Below are 24,645 nucleotides of genomic sequence, written 5' to 3'. Positions count from 1 at the left end.
GACTTAATCTCGAAAACCTGGTTCCATATATCCTGTCTTCGGAGGAGAACTGAAGGGCTTCCGACTCTTTTGTCACGAGGGTTTTACGGTTGAAGAATGCGGTGAGTCATGGGCGTGGATTTTAGCTGATAAGGGAAGGTATGGTAGCTCCGATAGGGAGGGGACAGCTCGTTGAGGTAGGACGTCTCTTATGAGTGATCGCAGACGACTGGGGAGATTTAGGTTTGCTAAGACTGACGCCATGGAAAAAGTCCTGAATTGAGGCAAAGAATTGGACCAGAGAACGAAGGGGTGATAGACAGCCGCTTGCGCAGCCATCGTTTGTGCAGATTCGTTTTAAATGATTTAAATTTAGAATTTAATAATGTAGTTTTACAGTTAGTAAATGTTTATTTTTAGTTGCTTTTTTAATTTATTTTTATTCTTTTAGGTGTTGCTTTTTTTACTTTATTACAGCGGAAGGTTTTGGGTTATATTCAGTTACGCAGGGGTCCTAATAGGGTGGGGTTTTTTTTTATTACAGCCTTTTAGAGATGCCTTGAAGAGCGATGGTGATGAAGCACAAGGATCTCTTGACCCCCTGAGGTTGAGCCATGCTTAATTGCTGATCCAACTTTGGGTGGGGAGAAGCAGTGAACTAGAAGTTTTAGTCGGTAGGGTGTGGGCACACATAGGCTCTAAATAACATCTAGCCAAACCTGTGTAAGTCTGAAACTCCCCCATTTGTGGGGGTACGTAAATGGTATTTCTCTGCAACACCGATAACAAAAAAAAAAGTAGACTACTTGCTAATCCCTTAGCTAGTGTTCACAGCTACCATAATAGGTGAATTTCTACTACTCATAGTGGTAAACCTTTGAGCGTCTTGCCCCAAGAAATTATAAATTTTCATAGAATGAATGAATTGATTTAGTTTGTAAAAAGATCAAATTATATTTCTTCCTTTTAAGAATTTTAATGATCACAGTAATAATTATTAAATAATTCTTAAGCCTATGTGTACTCTATCCTCTTTAAAATATTCTACATATTTGAGCTACTTGAAAAGATCAGAATGAGTTTTCAGAATAGAAAAACTGTCCGAGAGATTACTGTTTGATGCCTGTAAGTATGATTAATGTAGAAAAATTTTAAAAATCTAAACAAACAAACCTTTTGTTACATAAATTAAAATTTCTGACATTTCCATTTATGAAGGTGCAATTTAAAAATCCAATTACTTATACCAAAACAAAAAAAATAACCATATTCACTTATGTCAAACGAGTCAACATAACTGTATTCGCACTAAAATCATAATACTTTCGTCTACAAGTAAGGATTCATTTAATTATTAAGCAATATTATCTTAATCTTAAAATAAAAAAATGTAATAATTTTTGTTATCCAATCAACAAAACTGTTTTCGCATAATTCATCAATACTTCTGCTTGTAAGAAAGAGCCTATCATGCCTCCGTTGCCATTTTTAATAAATTAACTAACGATTAATTTATTTTCAGTTAAATCAAAAGATTTGCTTTGTAAAAAAAATATCATTCAATAATGAGTTTTTAGATAAATCCTTGCCTATACGAGGTGCGACAATAAAGTAATGAGACTGATGTGAAAAAAAATGTTGCTTACCGTTTTAGTCATGTTTAGTGTTGTCTCCTTCAAAGTAGTTCCCCTCTGATTGCTCACACTTATTCCAGCGCTTCTGCCATTGATGGTAACATTTCTGGAACTCATCTTCTGTAATATCCTCCAAGACCCTCGTCACAGCTTTTTGGACATCTTTTGTTGTTTCAAAATGGTGTCCCTTGACCGCCATTCTGACTCTTGGAAATAGGAAAAAGTCGCATGGAGCGATATCTGGTGAATAAGGTGGCTGTGGTAGTACTGAAATTTGTTTTGAGGTTAAAAATTGCTGTACTGACAGAGCAGTATGGGATGGCGCATTATCGTGATACAGAATCCAATTACCAGCAATGTTGGCACGGACACGAAGAACTCGTTTATAAAGTCTTTCTAAAATTTCTTTGTAGAAATATTAGTTAACTGTTTGTACAGGAGGCACCCACTCTTTATGAATAATTCCCTTGGAATCGAAGAAGCACACAAGCATGCATTTCACTTTTGACTTTGACATGCGAGCTTTTTTTGGTCTGGGTGATCCATTTGAGCACCATTGCGAACTTTGACGTTTTGTCTCTGGATCGTATTGAAAAAACCAACCTTCATCACCAGTGATAACACGGCTCAACAAATCTGGATTGATTTCCGTTTGCTCTAACAGATCGGCTGCCACATTTTTCCGTGTTTCTCGCTGTTGTTGTGCGAGATTTTTGGGGACCATTTTTGCACAAATCTTTCTCATACCAAGAACTTTAGTTAATATTAGACGAACCGTTTCTCGATTGATGTTGAGTTCTTCTGCAATCATTTTCACGGATAATCTTCGATCAGATCGTACGATTTCACGCACCCTGATCAAGTTGACATCTGTTCGTGAGTTTGATGGTCATCCACTGCGGTCTTCATCTTCAACATTCGTTCTGCCTTCACTAAAATTTTTATGCCACCGAAAAACTTGAACTCTTGACATAACCTCCTCTCCAAAAGCTTACCATAAGTTGTCGTCGCGTTTTCACCCGATTTAACGCAAAAAGAAATGGCATATCGTTGCACAATATTTTGTGGTTTCATTTCTGTGACGAGAGTCACAAACACTGTTCACTTATTACACCACAACTCACGACTGAGCAGTTGCATAAATGTGCCGCTTGGACTAAAAGTAGCTTATAGACCACGGTCAAAGATGGTGTGCCTACGCAAGCTGCAGGGGTGCCACATCTTGCAAAGAAAAATCAGTCTCATTACTTTATTGTCGCACTTCGTATATAAAATTACTTGATCCAATAAGTAAAACAATGTTTATAGGCCTTATAAATTAATATTTTCACTCTTTAGAGGGCATATTTAAATCTAATCTGGCATTTCAGAGTAGAAGAGCCCAATTTTCTTACTCATGTCTATGGTAACATAAAGTTAAAATTTTTATCTTTCTGCTACTTAAAGGCAAAGTGCAATTTTGGCTCATACCTTATCTGATTCAATGCTCTATCCTCTTCTGTTAATCCAGAATAAGCACTTTTTATAAACAACTAAATTTTTTTTATCTATCATTTGATCTGTCTCAAAATAGCAGAATTTATCTGTATTTTTAATGAAATTATATTTACTATGATGAACTTCCAACCATTTGACATCAGTTTCCGCTAAAAATCAATATATCAAAATTGTTGCATAGGATTAGTTACTTGCGTTAAATAATGTGCAATTTCTTTTTTCAGTAAATATCATTAAAGATTTTATTGTAACAGATTAATTTGAAATCTAAAAAATAAACCTGTTTCCTTTTAATCTGATAAATTTTGTGTAGTTAGTTTAGTTTTTAAACTAAAAATAGCCATAACCATATACCTACATTTCCTGTAATGTTCGCCACATCAATATTTGACCTATGAAATCAAGTGAGAACAATTCATTGTTCGGCAAACAGGCTCTTTTACACTTAACAGACTGCAGTTTGAGTGACTTCAACAATCAGCACTGTACATATTAGTCAGAATAACTTATTCTGACTGGTTGACATGGTTCGATTACTGAATACCATTGGTAAAAAAAGTGTGTATGAATTTTTCTTTAAAATATTAAAGGCACAACTGTAAATAATCCTATGTAATACAGTTTTCACATCAATTGAAACAAATATGATTGATTTCAGACACTGCAATAGAATCTACAAACCAAATGGCATTAGTTTCTAAACAAGGCAAGTTTTATCTTATCAGTACAAATGTATGCACCAAGCAAGTGCTGGTTTGCAAAACCATTGTACAGAGGCTGTAGAGAAAAGACTGTTAATACCCAATCTGTAGCTAGTATCTCTAAAAAGTTTTCTCATTGAATTCAACACCCTTGTGAAAACCCACCTGCAAGGCGAGTTTAAATGTCAATTTCTCATTCAAAGCTTTGTCCAAATACCTCTATTGATGAACATATTAGTACCTAATAATCTGATTAAACAATTCTTTTAATGGGTATTTCCAACAAAAATACTGTGTAATACCAGTTTAGTTTTTTTGGTATTAATCTGTTTAAACAATAATCACCATTCCTCTCTTATACAGTTACTTATAACAGTCTTCATCTCTTATTTGCAAAAAGCTCCACTACCTTTCAAGAATCATCCCAATCAATGGAAACACATTATCATCAGTCAGCAAGGACATATACTTGCAAAAATGTATCAAACAGCTCCAACATCAAGTTAACCAACATTGTTTTCCAAGATTATTTCTTTATGATTTAAATAACTATACTATTCTCAGATCTCTACTGTGTAAACTAACTTTGAAAACTGCAAAATTATTGTGGTGGTTTAAAGTTTATGCACTTTTTATTTTTAATATTTAATCTATACAATTATAAAGAAAATTTCATCAACATAGTGAAAGCCATCAAGCAGCCTATCCTATCTACCGATTATATGTAATCTTTTCCTATATGGGATTCTACACCAGTTTGTCTTATGGATAAAAAACAAACTTTCATTTTGAAAAGATCTATAGATGGAAAGTTTTTAATTTTCTTTTATAAAATTTAAAATATCTGTATTAAAATTAACTTTTTTAACTAGTCAAAATGGATATTTCCGTTGAAATTTGAAAACCAAAATTTTTGTGATCACAATACTTCCTTTACTTCGTACAAGGAAGTAAAAACTTATTTCATAAAAATTACATATTTGAATGTTTGCTTAGATAGTGTTGTGTGTGTATTTAGTATTACAACATATTAAAAGATTATTATTAGATTAAAAAATTTGTTAAAAAAGTTATGTATAAAAATTAAGTATATAAAAGCATGACACATTTTAGCAACTGGTTAGAGAGAGTTCATTTACAATATAAATTAATTTTACACTGGATGTGGTAAAACTTCATGCCATTAAAAGCACATACATTTGATAAAGAACAATACAAGCTCTAAAAGATATCTAATTATATTTCAAACTACTGCATTTATTGTAATGATGTTCGCATCATCTAGTAACTGCATAGCAGATTCATTTACATTGGCAAGTATACAGTGCATAAATGAAATGAATAAAAGTGGTGTTATCAATCAATGGGGAATTCAAGTTGTAATGATGAAAATAAAAAAACACATTCCTTTCAATACCACAGTAGTTGCTGTGTAAGAAAATTGCATGTTTTGATCTGTTAAGAATGGTCTAAAAATCATTAGCTGGGAAACCTTTCAATCATAAGATCTAAATTTTTTGTGACATTAGCATCCATGACTTACTAAATCAAAGATTTTGTAGTAAAGATTTTTGTTTGTATTTACTTAATAGCAGTTTTATACAGAAAAACTCTTTAAACAAAATTATTACATTGTCAAATTTTTTTATGGAACTTAAAAGCATGGTTTTCTGTACAATAGAAGTTGCAATTCTAAAGTGCACTTTATGTCTTAGCTTATTTGAGCAAAACTTTCATTATTGAAAAACCATAGAAAAATAAAGAAATCGAGGGTAAAAAATATATATATATCTTTTATAATAATACTGTATAGTCTATAAATTACATATAAAAATACCACAATAACAAATACTACTAATTGGAACAATTCATCTTTGAAATATTACTTTTACAAAACGATTAATATAATAGTTATTATTCTAACAATCTCATTTAAATATAATACTTAGTAAAAAAAGGAAGTCTACCAGAATTTCATTTTTAATGGTAAAAACTATTCCTAAAGAGTACATAAACAGTACATGAAGTGAAAGAACAGAGTATTAAAATAAAATACATTAATTAAATCCTTAAACCTTGGCTGAATATTGCTAGCAAGAACAAAATTAGGGCACAACATATCCATTTGATTGTGTATATTTTTGTATGGCAATTTCATCAATTTGACATCCATTCTAGATGTACAGAACTGCATACTACCAAGTGGGAAAGCAGTATATCACTTCCATAATGCTGAACCCAGTTTACCTTGCTAGGCATTCACATTGCATAACTGCACAAGTAATTGCAAACCAGCTGTTGGGATGGATAAATTTTATGTATATTCCTGAAACTTTACACGAGCCACATTTCTTACTTGATATATGAATCAGGAACAATTAATTATGTGCCATATTATAGCTTTAAAGCAAAATTAGATCGATAAACTATCTGATAATAAACACAATAGGAAATATTTTGTTTCACCAAAACTGATTTTGCATTGTTTGATTTTTTGCATTTTCTGAAAACATGCGAAAAATATTTTAAATGAATCAGGGCTTTCTTTTTAAACAGTCATCTGATAAAACATTAGTATATCTTTGACTTCTCATTAGATATTGATAATAGTTACTTAAAATACTGTTTCAATGATTAAAATTTTAAAGAAAGAATATTCAATTTGATTACAAAGACAAGTAGTACCTAATTTTTTTTAAAAATGACAGTAAGATTTAATATTTAAATTTGTTATAATTATATTATAAACAAAAATAATATCACTAAAATATTATCGTGGATATTTCTATAAAAATATTTTTTCTACGGATTTAGCTTGGTTCTTATAAACGTCATACTTAACTCCAATTTTTAGCAGAGTAGTTTTTATTACTCTGCATTAAAGGCCTAAAGTTGCAATTCAGGATATAAATTAAGAGTTTTCTGTACAATAAACAAATCATTATAATCATAAAAATTTCCTTTTTACATCATGTGAATCACTTCTAGTATTTTTACTGATAATGAACATTTTTTATCCATATTAATTCATGGAAGTCCTGAAAATCAAAAAATTTGAAAAGCATTCTGTAAGTTACAAAGCTTATTACTTGGTTATTAAAATTAGTACTTTTCAGATCAGTGGCAGCTCGTAGCTAAAATTAGTGGGAGTGCTGCTCCAGAAAATATTTTTCTGGGCCTTTTCAAGACCATGGTTAAAGTATTCTGCAAAATAAAAGAACTGAAAAAAAATTAATTAGAATAGCTGGAAGCAGGATAATAATCTAATTCTACACTTTATCATATTCAAGAATATGGCAAGTTTTTAAGCACATTGTGCTTAAAAACCGTAAATGGTTTAATCAAATAAATAATAAAATGTTAATACAGATAATATTTTTTTTAGTATTATTAGATAATAACTTAATAAAATGTCCAGTTAAAAACATAATATTCCAATGGTGCTTAATTTAAATTCTATGCACACAGAAACAAATACATAATTAGTTTTTACTAATTACCTTCTCTTTCGCTCTTCCAGCGTGTTTTTGGCCAGATTGGCAATCAAAAAGCCCTCTGCCATCTTCTGATCATTACTGAAAAAACAACTAAACCACTTTCATATTCTTTCCACCGACTAAACTAGAAAAGGTAATGAACAAAGAACGTTCCATACACACGCACAGTAAAAAAAACTACCTTCCACCAGGATGCCAGGGTCAGCACTGCAGGAGCAACAGTGTTCCCTTGCATGCAGCTTCCTATGTGTGCATGCGCACAGCAGCCAAACACCATGCCGCTGGAACTGTGAAGTGCACAGTTCCATATACATTTTTTTATATCTTTTCATAACGTGGGGGATGGCTACTAACATTAGTCTTAAGGATTATACATTGTACAAGTATAAAGAAAGAATTAAAGAAAAAAGGGCTCATTATATTAAATATTATCAATAATATCAAGTGGAAATAGGGGGTGTAGCAGTTTCTACAATGCCTACACACAAGCTGCCACTGGTTCAGATTCCATTCACACTACTGAGGAATAACTTGAAAAGAAATGTGAGACATATTAAAGAAGTTACATAAAAAAAGGTCTTTGGGAAACAATAAGGTTTCAAATTTTAAGTGTACAGTTGAAAGTTGCTAATAAAATTCAAAGGCTTTGATGGTCTACGTCCTTGAAGATATATTTCTCATTATAATTACTTCCTTTAAAATCTTGATGCTATCAGTGATGAGTAGGGGGAAATAATTCATCAGCCATATAAGCGATGGACCACAGAAAGCAGAGTAGTGTGAACTGCTGATGGAGCATCTGCATGGACTCATAAGATATATACATAAAAGTTTTTGATGAAAATGTTAACATAAGCCTCTGGGAAGATTCCAAAGGCAACATAGGCCTTTGGAAAGATAAGAAATTGTATATAAATTCCTTTCTTTAAACAAATTCTGCTCATAAAATATTTAATTTATTAAATAAATATGTTTCTTATAAAGTAAATAAAAGCTGTTGCTTTACTTGAAATCAACATAACAAATTCCATGCATACAAGCTAAACAAATGTTAGATGACAGGTTTTAATGAACTAGTTTTTTGGCATATATCCTACCTTTCCTTCATAAAAAGCAAAGTTTATTCATTTAACTCAATTAGCCTTGAACATAAAATTAAAATCCTTAAAAAACAGTAAATACATTACCACTCCTTAAAAAATATGTTGCAGCAAGTTAGAGAAGCCCACCTACGTAATTAACTAGACCTAAATAATTTAATGAAGCATATAGTATAACGAAGGAGAATGAGAATTGTTACTTCTCAGGGTAAGAAACACAATATTGATATGTACCCTTACAACTTACAAGTAGCACCCTTTACAACAATTGGTTGATCCTGAAATAGTAGATGAAAAAATAAAGAGAAACTTTAATTCCACAGTAACAGATAACACGATATATCACTTTGTAAATGACCCCACACAAGAACAATTCAAAAGAAAACATTATAGTCTTAAGAAAATATCATTTCTTACCAAATTTTTGGTAACAGAAGGGGAAAAAAGGAAAAATAAGCAACCTTAATCGATAAATTGTTAAAAAAAAAACAAAGATAATATAAGAAAAAGTGCATGAACCCCATTATACTGGAATAAATTTTAGTTTCAAAACCTTTTTTAATTGTAATTTATGGTTTTACATTTAACAGTATAACCTTTAAACACATATTTTACGATAATATTTTTGTTACACTTGTAACTTAACACATTAACAACCATATGCATCATATGGGTGTACACAAAGTTTTCTGCAGAGAATATGTGGGCCTATTTGGGCACAATGCATGTCCATGTTTCAAGTCATGTGGGTCTAACAGGGATGCAAGTACAGTGTATTTAAATATGGTGTTTAGATATGGACCCTGGAGAAAATAAGATCTCCTTGGATTGAAAAATTTATTTTTATAACTTTATGTAAAATAAATTTTTTATGTTGGTATAAGTGTATATTTTTGTGTCACTAAGAGTACAGGTTGTTATTATTGAATTTTTTCAACCATAAAATAAGTTCAAACAGCTATGAATGATACAGAAGGCATGACACTAAATTTTAGGTTAGTGTTTATGTTATCGTGTATTTTGGTTGTATATGAATTCATACTGTCAATAAGACATTAAATTTAGGTTAGCATTTATGTTACTTTTTTAGACAGCTGTACCATGTTTTTGTTGTGTATGATATAAATATGGGAAGTAAAAGACCTGATGAACATCTTGGATGAATTTTGGAAGACAGCGACTTTGATTGTAATGAGAACAACAGCTCCTTTGATGATTCAGATGCAGATCCCATATTTGAACCAGATGAAGGTGAAGTCAGTACAAATAGTGATGAAATTATTATTTTCCAAGTAAAACAAGAAAAATAGAACCTACACTAGGGCGTTCAAGGAAGCATGATTCACCCGATAAGAACTTAAGTGATAATCCTGATTTTTGTAGTTTTGCTCCAAGAAGTAATAATGTAGTGTGAAATGAAGTTTCTACAAATGATAAACTCAATGAATTCATATTCTCTGCAAAACCAGAATTTCGACAAGAAATCAATTGCCTCAAAAATCATAACCCGATTGATTTCATCCTCTTATTTTCTGAAGAAGTTCAAAATTTACTAGTTACAGAAACACCAAAGTTATAGATACCATAGAAGATTGTTATAGATATGCCGAACAACAGTTGCTAAAGGGTATATGTGAAGTCTCAGGAATGGTCAACCTGAGACTGCACAAGGCTACACTTCATTTACATTCATACATATTATCCTCTTGAAGTAATACCTTACGGTGGTTCCAGAGGTTAAACAGAAAAAAAAGAAAGGTACGATATAGATGCAAATGAACTTTTGCATTTTTTGGTCTTACAATTTGGATGGAACTTCATTAAAAAACCCATGCATAGGGATTGTTTTAGTAAAAAGGTTCTCTGTAAAAGTGAAGTTCCAAATTTAAGCTGTATTAGTAGAAATCGGGTTGAGGCATTGTTACATTTCATACATGTTTCTGATAATGAAAATTACCCACCAGGAGACAGATTGTACAAGGTTTCAACACTTGTACAAATTTTAAATAGAAAATTTCAACACATTTTCACACCAAAAGAAAAGATCTGTATTGACAAGACAATAGTTCCATTTTGTGGCAGGTTAAGCTTCTGCCAATACATCCCTGGGAAGAGACAAAATACAGTGTAAAACTATTCAAACTGTATTGATAATGGCGGTGATGTATAAACATCTGATAAGCCCTTAGCTACAAACAAAAAAGGTGACGGACAACTTTTACACAAGTGTGTGGCTATCACATGAACTAAATAATAGCCACACATTTAGTTGGTACCCTAAGGGAAAACTGGAAACTTAATTTGAAGGCAGTCACAAATGCCAAATTGAAATGGTGTGAAATGAAGTTTCAAAAGAACAACACAAAATTTGTCGTAGGAAAGTGAAGGGATAAGCATGACATCTTATTTCTGATGACCAAATCTATCCCAGAAATGACTGAAGTTCACACAAAAAGAAGTCCTGATTTGAAACCATCAACTATAATTGAATACAATGCAACTAAAGGGTTTATTGATATTTCTGACAAAAAGCTTCCTACAGTTCTTCAATACACTGTAAGATCAAATGGTATTGGAAAATCGTAACTGAACTATTGACAAATACTGTTAATATGCCTTGGTTATGTTCCAAGAAGTTACAGATAAAAAATGTGTATAACAGAATTTTGTGAAAATGTTGTTTGTGCCCTAATGGATTTTGTAAGCCAACCTAGACGTGAACATCAGCTGCAGCATACTATACAGGAAAAGGAAGCTCGAAACAGGAGTTCAACTTGTATTTTTTAAGTGAAGGGCGTCAATCGGCAATGAAAAATTCCATAAGATATATTTTTTTTGTCTTGGTCGCTCTAAAAATATAGCATATATATGTGTAAGTTGATTTTTCAAATGCCATTCTTGTTATAATACGTGTTATAATAATAAAAATATCAATATTTATGTTTTTGGAACACAATTCTTTTCTATTAACTTATGTAAAAAAATATATATTTTTAGTTGTGACCCAATATGGTCCACATGGTCAGTGATAAAGTTAACACTTTTTTTTTACTCAGACCACATGTAACAATTTGGTGCACAGATTTTTTTTATCTAAAACTCCTTTCCCAGCAGCCTTTTAACCTAAAAAAAATATATTACAGAACTTCCTTTTACCAAAATACAACAAAAAACTGCCTTTGTCCAGGAGTAAATGTTTAAAATTTTGGGATGGTCATTAACTTGTTAATTCAATGTTTATAGAAAAACAAATGCACTTGAAATTGGTCTGAAAAAAAAAATAGATTTAGGCATGAATAATCAAAGTATGCATTATTAATGCTTATTCAGAATATTACTGTACTGGTAGCCATGCATAAAAAAATGCTCATAATTGGTGATTTAAAAACCTATAATTCATAAAATAACATAGAGATATAAAGCAACTGCTGCCACTGAACTAGAAAATTGAGGTACTCAATTTGCTATAACAATAGAAACACAATTAGGCTTTAACAGTAAAAAAAAAATTAGTTTCTTCATCTAACCTCTGCCGATGTTTCTTGTAGGATATTTTAAATATCTCCTACATAAATTAATGAAAAGAGTTTCTATACAAACAGCATCATTTTAATAAATTTATTTATTAACTGTGCAGTTTTTGTATAAAAAATAAACAATTAGTACCATCTCTAGATGACTAATACCTTTCTTTTTACTTTTTCCTGTTTAGCCTCCGGTAACTACCGTTTAGATAATACTTCAGAGGATGAATGAGGATGATATGTATGAGTGTAAATGAAGTGTAGTCTTGTACATTCTCAATTCGACCATTGCTGAGATGTGTGGTTAATTGAAACCCAACCACCAAAGAACACCGGTATCCACGATCTAGTATTCAAATCCGTGTAAAAATAGCTGGCTTTACTAGGACGAACGCTGGAACTCTCGACTTCCAAATCAGCTGATTTGGGAAGACGCGTTCACCACTAGTCCAACCCAGTGGGTTTAGATGACTAATACCTCTCTCTCTTTTTTTTCCTGTTTAGCCTCCGGTAACTACCATTTAGATAATTCTTCAGAGGATGAATGAGGATGATATGTATGAGTGTAAATGAAGTGTAGTCTTGTACATTCTCAATTCGACCATTGCTGAGATGTGTGGTTAATTGAAACCCAACCACCAAAGAACACCGGTATCCACGATCTAGTATTCAAATCCGTGTAAAAATAACTGGCTTTACTAGGACTTGAACGCTGTAACTCTCGACTTTCCAAATAAGCTGATTTGGGAAGACGCGTTAACCACTAGACCAACCCGATGGGTTAGATGACTAATACCTTTTTTTTCTTTCTTTCTTTTCCTGTTTAGCCTCCGGTAACTACCGTTTCGATAATTCTTCAGAGGATGAATGAGGATGATGTATGAGTGTAAATGAAGTGTAGTCTTGTACATTCTTAGTTCGACCATTCCTGAGATGTGTGGTTAATTGAAACCCAACCACCAAAGAACACCGGTATCCACGATCTAGTATTCAAATCCATGTAAAAATAACTGGCTTTACTAGGACTTGAACGCTGTAACTCTCGACTTCTAAATCAGCTGATTTGGGAAGACGCGTTAACCACTAGACCAACCCGGTGGGTTAGATGACTAATACCTGGAACTGCATTTCTTCACTGCCAAAATCCACTTGACATAAGGTTGATAGAAACTTTTAATGTCCTAGGGGAACTAATCAATATAGGGTGACACGTGAGAGACAAATTGGTTTTGAAATGTGTAATACTGAGAGCACAACGGTGGGAGAATGTCATGGTGGGGATAGTTCTGCTCCTCACAAGATAACATTCCAGTAACAACAGAGCCATGGAACTTGCAACATCGGATGTTCATGTATGATACTTTTGTTAGAAGTGGTGAATCTGCTACAGCTATGCAATGACTCTCATATTAAATTCAAACTCGATCAGCATGGAGCTGTACCAAGTCATAACACAATCCTCAGACAGGTAGAACATTTAACATCAACTGGAAACATTATGAATAAAATGCATAAAGGCCTGAGACACAATATAATGACTCCAGAAAACATAGCAAGGCTAAGGGAGGCGCCAGTCAATAGCACAGGACGGTTAGCTAGATGACATACTAGTGAGTTAGCAATCAATTGTGAATCTGTTAGACGAATTTTACAGAAAGAATTAAAGTTTCCCCCTATTACAATTCTAATTGTGCAACAGTTAAAAGTGGCAGATTTTGCTGCACGTGAGGACAATCCTTTCAGAAAGCAAATGATTTTAGGATTGAATGAAAAATATAAGATTAATAATGAAGCTCATTTTCATCTAAATGGAACCGTAAATAAGCAAAACCTGTGTTACTGGGCTCCTTAACTTCCACACATCATTCATCAGCATCCTCAGCACTCTCAATGAGCGACAGTCTGGTGCGCTGTTGGCTTTATTGGATATTTTTGAGGAAAATGGTGTTAATACACTATTACTTTGGCTTGATTCACTCGCATGCTTCAAACATTCTTCAGGCCAGAACTGGGAAGATGAAGAATCACTTTAAAAGATGTCTGGTTCTAGCAGGATGGTGCTATAGCACACACTGCAAATGATTCAATGGCAGTTCTTTGATGCATGTTTCCTGGACACATCATCTCACATTCTGACAATGTTCCGTGGCCCCCAAGAGCTCCCAACTTATCAGTCTGTGACTATTTTCTGTAGGGGTACCACAAAAATCTATGTCTAGAACCAAAAAACCCCACAATTTGGATGTGTTAAAGAATGCCTAATTCAAGAAAATGTTACCATTTCTCCAGACATGTTGGGCTGTACGATGAGGGATTTCAAGAAGAGACTTGAGAAATGCATTCAAATTGACAGACTTCACCTCTAGGACATTATTTTTCAGAATGAAGGTGACCATAATTACATTCAAATGGCATGTATTGAGCTTTAATTTCATGTAAATAAACATAATTTAATTTGAAAATTAAGAGACTATTGCTTATTTAAAAACCATCTGTTTCCTGTGTGTCAGCCTACAATCATAACAGATTTAGATTAATTTTTTGGGAATCAATAGTAGCAATAATAATAATAATAATGATAATGATAATAACAACAACAAAAATAATAATAATAATAATGAGTAACAAACACATTTAATCAAATTTGTAATTTTGTATAAAATCTCTTTCTTTCAGTAATATTTCTAATCCAGGACTTGCAACAGATTCTAGATTATTAAAGTTACTTAGAGTATTCTTCAGGAATGTTCTGAAGTTTTTTAGAATATTCATTCCTTTTGTGTATGCAGCTACCTTGAAATCATAAAACTAATTTTTGAATACTGAAAAGTTTATGTTTTAGCAGTTACAATTCTGGTCTACAAATGTTCTTTTTTCTTTTTTGAACTACACAAACCTACATATTCAGTCTATTATTATGTCATACCTAAATTTCTTTTAAAATCTTTTCAACTACAATTTTTCACTTCATAAACAATGACGGCTGTCATTAATTGTAAGACTTTAAAATACTGCCCACAAATTTCAGTCTTATTTCTACAACACATATTTATGGCATTCTTATGTAATTTACAAATTCATTTTAAACTTTGTTTGATAATGTTTTGAAAAATGGTAATGAAAATTATATATGAGAGGTAATCAATCCATGATAATTTTTCGCATGTGACCTTTTGCATATCTCTTTTTATCTTATATTTTTTGCGAGTGTAATGTGCTTTGTTCTGAAACATAAAGCATGTGATTTTTGTGCTATTATTTTATACCAATAATTTAGCGCATATATCCACTTTTATTTTTGAAATTGAATATAATAAAAAATACTAATTTACAGAACGATAAATAAAAATTAATATCGTCATTTATCTTCCTTTTACAATGTGTCTGTCTTTTTTTATAAAAGATAATAATTACATGAAAACAAAGCTTTTAACTGCTAATGATTCTTGTAAACAAGCTATTTTTGTTTTACACATTTTTTAGAATAACTTGATTTTTCTATGAGCAGTGAATGTTTGAGAGACTGAGATAATAACTAGATTAATAGTTAATACTGAAAAGTCAGAAGCCAGTCATGTAATTAGAACTACAAATATGATTAGCAAACACTTAATACAGATGATGAATTACTGTAAATCAAAGAGTCCTTGATACAAATCAAGAGATATAGAGAAGAATCTTATCCTTCTAGAGAAGGAGCAACTTATCAGACTACATATATAAAAAACATTTTAACACAAACCTAAAATAAAAATAAAAAAGATGAAGTTAATTATAAACAGAGTGATTCAAAAAGGACTTCACAACTTTAAAAGATATAAAAATTTATTGAGATAACCTATACATTCTATTGAGATCTCATTTCAAAGAAAAACACAAAGTTTGTCACCCAACTTTGGTTCGATGTGGCTTCTATTTGTAATGCAACATACATCCCACCTGAAGTCGATTTCATTCCAGACTGTAGCCAGCACCTTGAGCATTACCTCTGCAGCTGCAGCATTAATTTAAAATCTTAAATCAACAAGAACAGCAAACAAAGGAGGTACATAAACCTGATTTTTAATGAAACTCCACAAGAAAAAATCTAGCTGGGTCAAACAGACTTCTAGGCAGTGCCTCGTCTTGCTGATAGTAATGGCATCCATCTTGGTCATCATTGTCTAACTGATAAAATTAGACAATTTTGAAGCATGTTCAAATAAACAATACCATTTTCGGTTACCTATTGGAAGAATAAGTTATAGTCTTTCTTTGGTTACGGCACAAAAAGTATTGACCTTAGTGGTCTATCACAAATGTACTGCAAAGTTTCATGAGGGTTTTCATTACCCCATATTTGGTAGTTATGGGTGTTTACCTTGCGGCTGATGTGAAATGTTAACTCACCACTAAAAATTACATTGTCTAAAACGTATAAGTTTCTGAATATTTTTTATAATGACTGACCACACATTCATAATGTACATACTTAATTTTGATATTGCTTTTTATATAAAAATTATTAAATTAAGTTTTAATACGACACATCCCTAAATGAATTAATCACGAAATTCATTAACAAATAACTTTTTAGCGCATAATGTTCATCCTTGTAGAATGTAAGATTTAAAAAATAATACATCATAAATCTTTTATCCCCATCCACACACAGTAAAGGCCTACATAAAAATTATGAATGTTTTTAGTTATATAAACATGTACGAACCAATAACTGTTCAGAAATGCTTACTTTTATATATGATATTCAAAGTGGAAGAATGTTCTTAGAAAGAAAAATTGTGTCAACTCATAAATCACTTTCTTGGTTTTTATAAGGAAATTTTGACATACTCTACCAGAAAATAACTAATTATTATTATTATATTACTTTATAATATTTAACATAAACTGAATACAAGATATTCATATATCCATTGGTATGACATTGTATTTATGTAAACAAGCACGAAGGAATGAATTAATTTATTGAACGAAGAATGGGAAATACACACGTGGTCATCTCAAACATTCACATAAATTATAGTAAAGAGCGAGTGTAGGAAAATTTACAAATTATTAAGTAAAAAATCTTATCTAAACCTGAAGGTTTTTATTTTAGAGACTTAAATTTAATAAAACCTGTTGCTTTCACTTCAATTATTTTTTTAATACTACATCTGATACATTCAAGCTAAGAAAATTAATAATAATAAATAAAAGAGGACAAATTTTATAAAACAATAGTGTATTATAACTTAGAAAACAAATGTAAAAATAATTTCAGCAGTCAATATGAAAATGTTACTGACAAAAATTACAAAAATATAGAATTAAAATAATACAGACTTCCTTCAATAATCAGAAAAAAATGGATAGCACAATTTCAAGCACATACACATGTGCAAACACAAGTACTCACTCTCTCAACATGAAATAAACATATTCATATTCACACATACACACACACACACACACACACCAAGTTAAATATTTAAAATATAATAACATTATTGTTATTTTAACAATTTCCTATATATTACTGAATACTGATCGATATTAATTATATAAATATACATTGATTAAGTAATAATAACATAAATACAGTACAATTCAATACATGTATTAAATGCAGTTTGTTTATCACTACTATAATAATTGAAAAAAAAAATACTAATATTTAAAACTGACATTACAAACAATTCAATAAACGTACATAAATTATTAAATTTAAATATAAAAATTTTATTGCTGCCACTTTTAAGTAAATAATAATGGAAAAATTAATAACATTTAACACGATAATTGAATTTATATAAAAATATATACAATGAAAATAACAGTAAACAGATACCTGTTTAATTACATAAAAGGATATAAAATAATTATATGTGTAATACGTACTGCATATACTAACAATAAATTCATGGCTATTAATGATAATATACTTTTCCTAAATACATACAACATTTATATTTTGGAAATAACATTCTTTTACATTAATTTTTATTTGTACTGTTTTATTAACTTTAATTATTGCATGAATGGAATGAAATGGAACGATAACCATATACATGTAAAAATATATATTTATAATTTAATAAGAATTAAAAAATAATAACACTTATTACTTTTTAAATATTAAGGCCAAATTACAACTCTTCAGTATAAATTGGAATGTAACAACTTCAGAATATTATTTAGTGTATACATATATATATATATCATAATCTTAACCTCCAAGCATAGCATAATAACAACATAGAGTTTAAAAATATAAATACAGTATATATAAATATAAATATATAATAACAATAATATAATAAGAAAAATAACATTTATTTACAATATATATTTTTATTTTAATAATTAATTGTTAAAAGAAGAAGCACTTTAATTAAAAATAAAGAAATAAGCACTTAAATCACAGTTAAAAATATTTTAAGTAAATATTTTCATGCCAAAATTAATTCATATATTTACAATAATAATTAAGGCAGTAGCTGTAATTTAATGTTTTAGTATACATGAACTGATAAAATATAAAAATCAATATTCATTATATGACTAAGTAACAAGGCCGTAAATGTTAACATGATGTTTCAGTACATGGTTTGGGCTTTAAATTTTTTTAAATTTATATTAAGTTAAAAACAAATGCTATAAAATGAAGTAAAAGACATTAAAATAGAATAGACAGAAATTAAAATACAGTATAACCCTGTATGAAAAAATGTATACCAGACTGTTGAGAAAATGAAATCACATTAAAAGGAGTGTATAAAGAAAAGACTTGCCATATCTAATCATTGCCACTTCTACTTCCACTAATACAAGAACTTATATTTAACAGTTTATGCTCTATTACAGCAGTTTTGATAATAAGTCACCATCTTTCATAAAACGTGTGTGTACTAATAAATTAGTTTTTTATCAGAATACTGAAATGTCAGTTCTAGGCCTTATATTTTTGTAAGAAACATTTGATTATGCATATATTACAAATATTTAACAGATTTGTAAAGAAAAATTTTATAATTCTCAGTATAAAGCAAATGATGTAAAAGTTGTTATCCAATTAAATGAGAGAATTGGAACCTTGCTTTTACCGCTATTAGTTTAATCATATTAGTATTACTGGTAATTTGGTCCTTGAGTGGTTTTAATGCAATGGATGAACATTACTTTCATTCAATTCCATTAATTTGTAAGCCAATCTAAAAGTTAAGGAAGACAACTGAAGAGTATGATTTGGTATGGAACAAGTTCAAGAACAAGAAGGCTGAAAATTGTAATTAAAAGTAAGAAAAATCAACTAATGTTTTACAGGCAATCATTTATACATACCAAGAAAATCTAGCTGTTTCACTTAAAATACATTCAGATCAAAGAAAAATTTTAATATTCTTAATGTCATTTCATAGATGAGCCTCACTGTAAACTGCAGTTTTTTGAATTCATGTTAAATTACATTGAACAAGAAGAAAAAATAATTTTAAATAAATTTTGAAATTTCGAAGCAACCTCTCAATTATCTGGTCAGGTATCAGGCATCATTGTGCTTTCTAGTATTCAAAAAACATTTTTCTCTAAACTCAATTAGATTAACCTTGGGGTGGAATATCCTGCCAAAAAATGGAAGGACTGTGGTTTTGTAGGGTATAGCAGAAAAAGAAAAGTATTAGGAAATATTGGTGACATATGCTACTCCAGTTAAAATGAATTTTGATCATTTTTACTTCCAGCACAATTGTATTCCATCATTGTATTTACAGTGTACAACTACATTAATGAATACTTTGATGACAAAGCGACTGAACAGGGCTCCATAGAAACACCAATGAGATCACTATACCTCATACATATTACCTTTTAATTTTGGGGTGTTGTGAAAGATAAGCATACACTATGGAACCTGCCACATTTGAAGAACCATAATGAACAATTACATTGCTTTTAAATAAAAAATTTCACTACGTAAAATCTCATTGCTCCTCATTACCCACGATATGTCAGTGACATGAGAAGACAGTCTGAACATAAATATTACGAACAGTTAATGTAAATCAAGGTAAATCATACTAGTTTCATTCAAAAAAGGAACAAGTTTTGTATCAACTGGTATACTGTCTTCATATCTGATTTTTATAAAATTATTTTTAACCATAACATGTATATTCCGATTACTTGGGAGTTCAAAATTAATGAAATCTGTGCAATCAGAACATTTCAATACATTTTCTCTTCTGTATCATTTACACAATGCAAATATATATATATATATATTCTATTATATTAATCTGACCAACCCAAAAAGAGAATTAATAAAATAAAATAAAATAGGTTGACACCTGCCTCATTTTATAATCCAAGCAAGAGCGCTTTTGCAACTACCTCACATCATCACCTGCTCTATAATTTTTCAAATCTTTAGTTGCAAATTATACATGCAATGAACAATTTTAATTTTAATGTATAATTTGCAACAAAAGATTTTAAAAATTATAGAGCAACTGATAATGCGAGGTATTTGCAAAAGTGCTCTTCTTGTATTATGGAATAAGGTAGGCGTCATCCAATTTTATTTTATTTTACTAATTCTGTACTTGGGTTGATCAGATTAATATAATTTGTATAGTACAGAGGAATATGATTCCCGAAAGGATCGAGTTTAGAAAAAAGAATAAAAAATAATAATAATAATAATATATATATATATATTAACTTAGAAAAAACAATTCTTTTGTTATTGTATTTTCCATATTCCCCTCTGTACTAATATCTCAAAGACAAAAGTATAAAAACCATTTACCACCAAGAGTACAGAATTTGATAATGCTTCTTACCTTATGCTTATTATTTTTTTCAAATATAGCTTTCAAGGTTTTCCCTCATCATCAGTTATACCGTTTCCTCCAAATCATAATATATCAAACATAATAATAATAAATTTTTTTAAAGTATTTATGACTACATATTTTTGTCATAATTTTAATAGTTTGAATTTAATGTGTGATTTGTAAGAAAAGGTTTAATGATGATGAGAGAAAACCTTGAAAGCGCTATTAGAAAAAATAATAAGCATAAGGTAAGAAGCATTATCGAATTCTGTACTCTTGGTGGTAAACAGTTTCTATACTTTCATCTTTGATATATATATATATATATATATATATATACATGCACCTCTATGGAACAACATGCATGTTTAAAGAGAAATATCTTGAATAAATATATTAAGTACATAATTACTATCACTGTAATACACTCCTTTTTATAAAAAAATACTTCATATTACAAATGGATGGTGTGTGTACATTTACATGCACATGCAATTTTTTATGAAACAAGCAATTTGTTTAAACCATTTAAACTAAAAAGTTTACAGGGTTATCCTGGAAAAATATCCCATCTGTAAAATCTAAGTACAGTTTAAAGCAAACAATTAAATAAGGTAGATAGATAAATAAATACATATAGTTGTTACTATGCCCAAAGATAGTTAATTAACTTAATATCTTTAAAAACATTTTAAAGTTGCAATAAAATAATAAAAGGAACGATTTATGGAATGTAAAATAACATAACAATGACTATTTCTGCAATACCATGAACTCCTTCACAGTGGCTGATCAAAGAATAATTTATTTAATATCTAGTAAATGACTAAGAAGACCTAATTTAAATATATAATGCTAAATCAGTACAATGTGAAACAAAGAAACAGTATAATGAACTTATATAATAGATATAATACTAATAAACTGCAAATATTAATAATTAATGATAAATCTCAAGATAAGCGGATCATCCAGAAAATATTGTTTTGAGTGCGCTGTATGCAATCAACTAGATTAGATCATTACAGACTAACATCTTACTGTCTCCCTTTTTGTCCCAAGAGAAACTTTTGAATTTAGCTTGGCATTACAAGTAGATACTGTGCAGCAATATTCTGACAAACAGTACCAATCAAAAGCGATGGGAAATTCTATTATCAAACATCAACAGAATAAGCAATTTGAAACAATGTGAGGGATATACTAAAAATATTCCAAAATAAAATTTAGCCAGATATCTATAAACACAGAAAATCTCATCAGATAATATGGAAAGAGTAAAAGTTTAGTAAGTTGAAAATTAACTTTATATCTCCATGTATTAACCAAAATTACAAGAAACTTTCAGTTAGTTTTTTAAAATTCTCTAACACCCTTTAATACCTGGACAACCCTGATATAAATCAAAATAACAATTATGGATTAATAAACTTTCATAAAATAGTCAATAAAATAATAAAAAGTTCTAAAAATTATTTTTTTAAATTTCAGCAGTCAGAAATAATAAAAAAAATACAGTACAAAATTACTAATAATGTAAACGAGGAATAATTCAAATGGAAGCAGCAAAATAAAATTACTACTTGTATCTAAATGCTTGTTTTGAAAAAAAGTTTTATTAACTTATGCTAATATTAAAAGCTCTACAAGAAATAAAAATATATGAATTTATATATCTGGCCACAGCACACAAATGTATTAACTAAAATAACTACAGGCACTCTAGTCATAAACACTACCATTCCGAGAACTCACAAAAAATAATAAATGCCATTTACTAGGTTATAAAATATACACATCAGCCACCAACTAACATTAAACAACTTCAATAAAACATTCTTTCTTGTCAGGCAATTAAAATAAAAATCACAAATTCAAAGAAATATTATAAGGTGTAACTATAAAATAAAGACTAATTTATTGTTGATAAATGTCTGTATACATAAATGAGTATGTATGAATTAATAAAATGGAAGACTATTTTATAAAATATACTATAGGTGAAGAATACTCTCCTCTCTTGATTTATTATCCTTTTCTGAATTGGACGGATCAGTTAGAGTAGCAGTGAGGTCAACGACTTCATCTCTGTCATATGCATCATCATCAGAACCAGTTGTTGTGGCCACAGATTGTGCCGAACCAGATGATAATTGTGAATTACGTGAGAAAGAACCACGTCTTGGTGCAACAGTCCTTTGATTGGCTGGTTTAACAGTAATTATAAGATTCCAACTATTAGCCACCATCATATCAGTTACCTATAAATAAATAAATAACACATATGATAACTTCAAAAATATGCTATCCAAACATCTAATCTTTTCAAATGTAGGTAATACAATAAATTACGTCCTTACAACTTTTAGTTTAAACACCTAGAACATCTTCTTGAAAGAGTTACTGTCTTGAAAGCTAAAGCAAAACTTAGAATAAAATTAGGCTTACCACACATCCAGAATTAGCCTGGACAGTCCTGGTTTTTTAGTGCTCCCAGGGTTGCAAAAAAAATGTCCAGGGTTTGAGAATTTTATGACTGCCGAAGATTTTTTTAATTTTAGACCTATATGTTCGACATTGTGATTTTAAACATTCTCTTTCAGCCGTGCATCTCTCAGTCAACCTTGGAGCAAGTGCTGATGTTGATTTTGACAGAGGCGTGTCAACCAGTCTCGCCACAACTTTTTGCTTTGTCATTTGTTAACACACAGAGGCAATGTATGTGTTCATGTTGTTTTTGTGAGTGTGAAGTAATTAGTCTACACGTTTTTGATCATTTTATCTCTATTTGGTTTTATTTCCATCATTTGGCAATGGGCAAAAGAAAATGTGTGTTTAATGTTAATCTGCAACAGGAATACAAATTTTTGAAATTGTGTAATGTCAGTAACAATAACGTGTTTATTGCACACTATGTACTGGAAAACTTTCTGTTGTACATAAAGGAAAGGGTGATATTAAAGACCACGTGAAAACAGCTAAACATAAGAGTGCTATTATGCTACTGCTTCAGCAAACATAAGAGATTTTTTTAGTGCCAAAGATGGGAATAACAATAACAGTGATCTGGGGTATGCTGCTGAAGAACCTACATTTTCATACCACACTGCTAGACACAAACTTAGTTTCAAAACATTAGACTGCACATCTAATCTGGTTAAAAATTATATGACCCAAAATTTTCAAATGCTAGAACCAAAATCAAGGCAATTATTGTCAACAATATTTTGCCATTTATATTTTATGTGTTGCGTTTTTTGGAAAACATTAATTATGTAACAATAACGATGGATAGCTAAAACAGAAGTGAAGTAAAACTTTTCTGATTGTTGTGAGATATTTCAGTTTGAAAGAGGAAATTCAAATTAATTTTTTAAATTTTGATGAAGTGTCAGGTGAAACTGCTCAAATTTTGACTCGGTTTTGAAAAAATACTAACTTTAAGAAAATTTGGTTTGTTATACTGCTGATAACACTAACAGTAATTTTGATAGTGCGACGAGAAAAGGGAATGAAAATATGTTCAGAAAAGTTCAAAGTGATTTAGATAGACCTATTTTAGGAATTGGTTGTTCAACCCACATTGTATACAATTCAGTGCAAACAGCATATGATTAGAGAATCATATGCTGCACACAGAAGTTATTGTTACAAAAATGTATAAATATTTTCACATATATACAATAAGAGTACTGAAACTTAAAGAATTCTGTGAATTTGTGGAAATAGATTATAAAAAAGTATTATCTTATAGGGCAGCACAGGGTTCCTTAGTTTGTTACCTACAATAAGAAGAATTCTTTCCATTTTTGAAGGCCTAAAAATCATACTTCTATCTTGTGACAAATGCTCAAGATTATTATTTGATTTTTTTGAAAATCTAATAAGTGAATT

At 30.2% G+C, this 24,645-nt stretch overlaps 1 protein-coding gene across 1 annotated transcript in view; it reads right to left on the bottom strand.

The window, feature by feature from the left end:
* Window positions 1-18,286: 18,286 nt before the first annotated feature.
* par-6 (partitioning defective protein 6) overlaps window positions 18,287-24,645 on the bottom strand; it is a 48,161-nt gene continuing 41,802 nt past the window's right edge. Inside the window, exon 5 of the mRNA XM_075380310.1 lies at window positions 18,287-23,012. Coding sequence (XP_075236425.1) covers window positions 22,746-23,012 — 267 coding nt within the window. The 3' untranslated portion in view covers window positions 18,287-22,745. The remainder of the gene's footprint in view (window positions 23,013-24,645) is intronic.

This window comes from Lycorma delicatula, chromosome 1, assembly GCF_047948215.1.
Source record: "Lycorma delicatula isolate Av1 chromosome 1, ASM4794821v1, whole genome shotgun sequence".
Lineage (NCBI taxonomy): Eukaryota > Metazoa > Arthropoda > Insecta > Hemiptera > Fulgoridae > Lycorma > Lycorma delicatula.
Note: the sequence above shows the minus strand (reverse complement) of the source record. Positions and strands in the feature narration are given on the sequence as shown.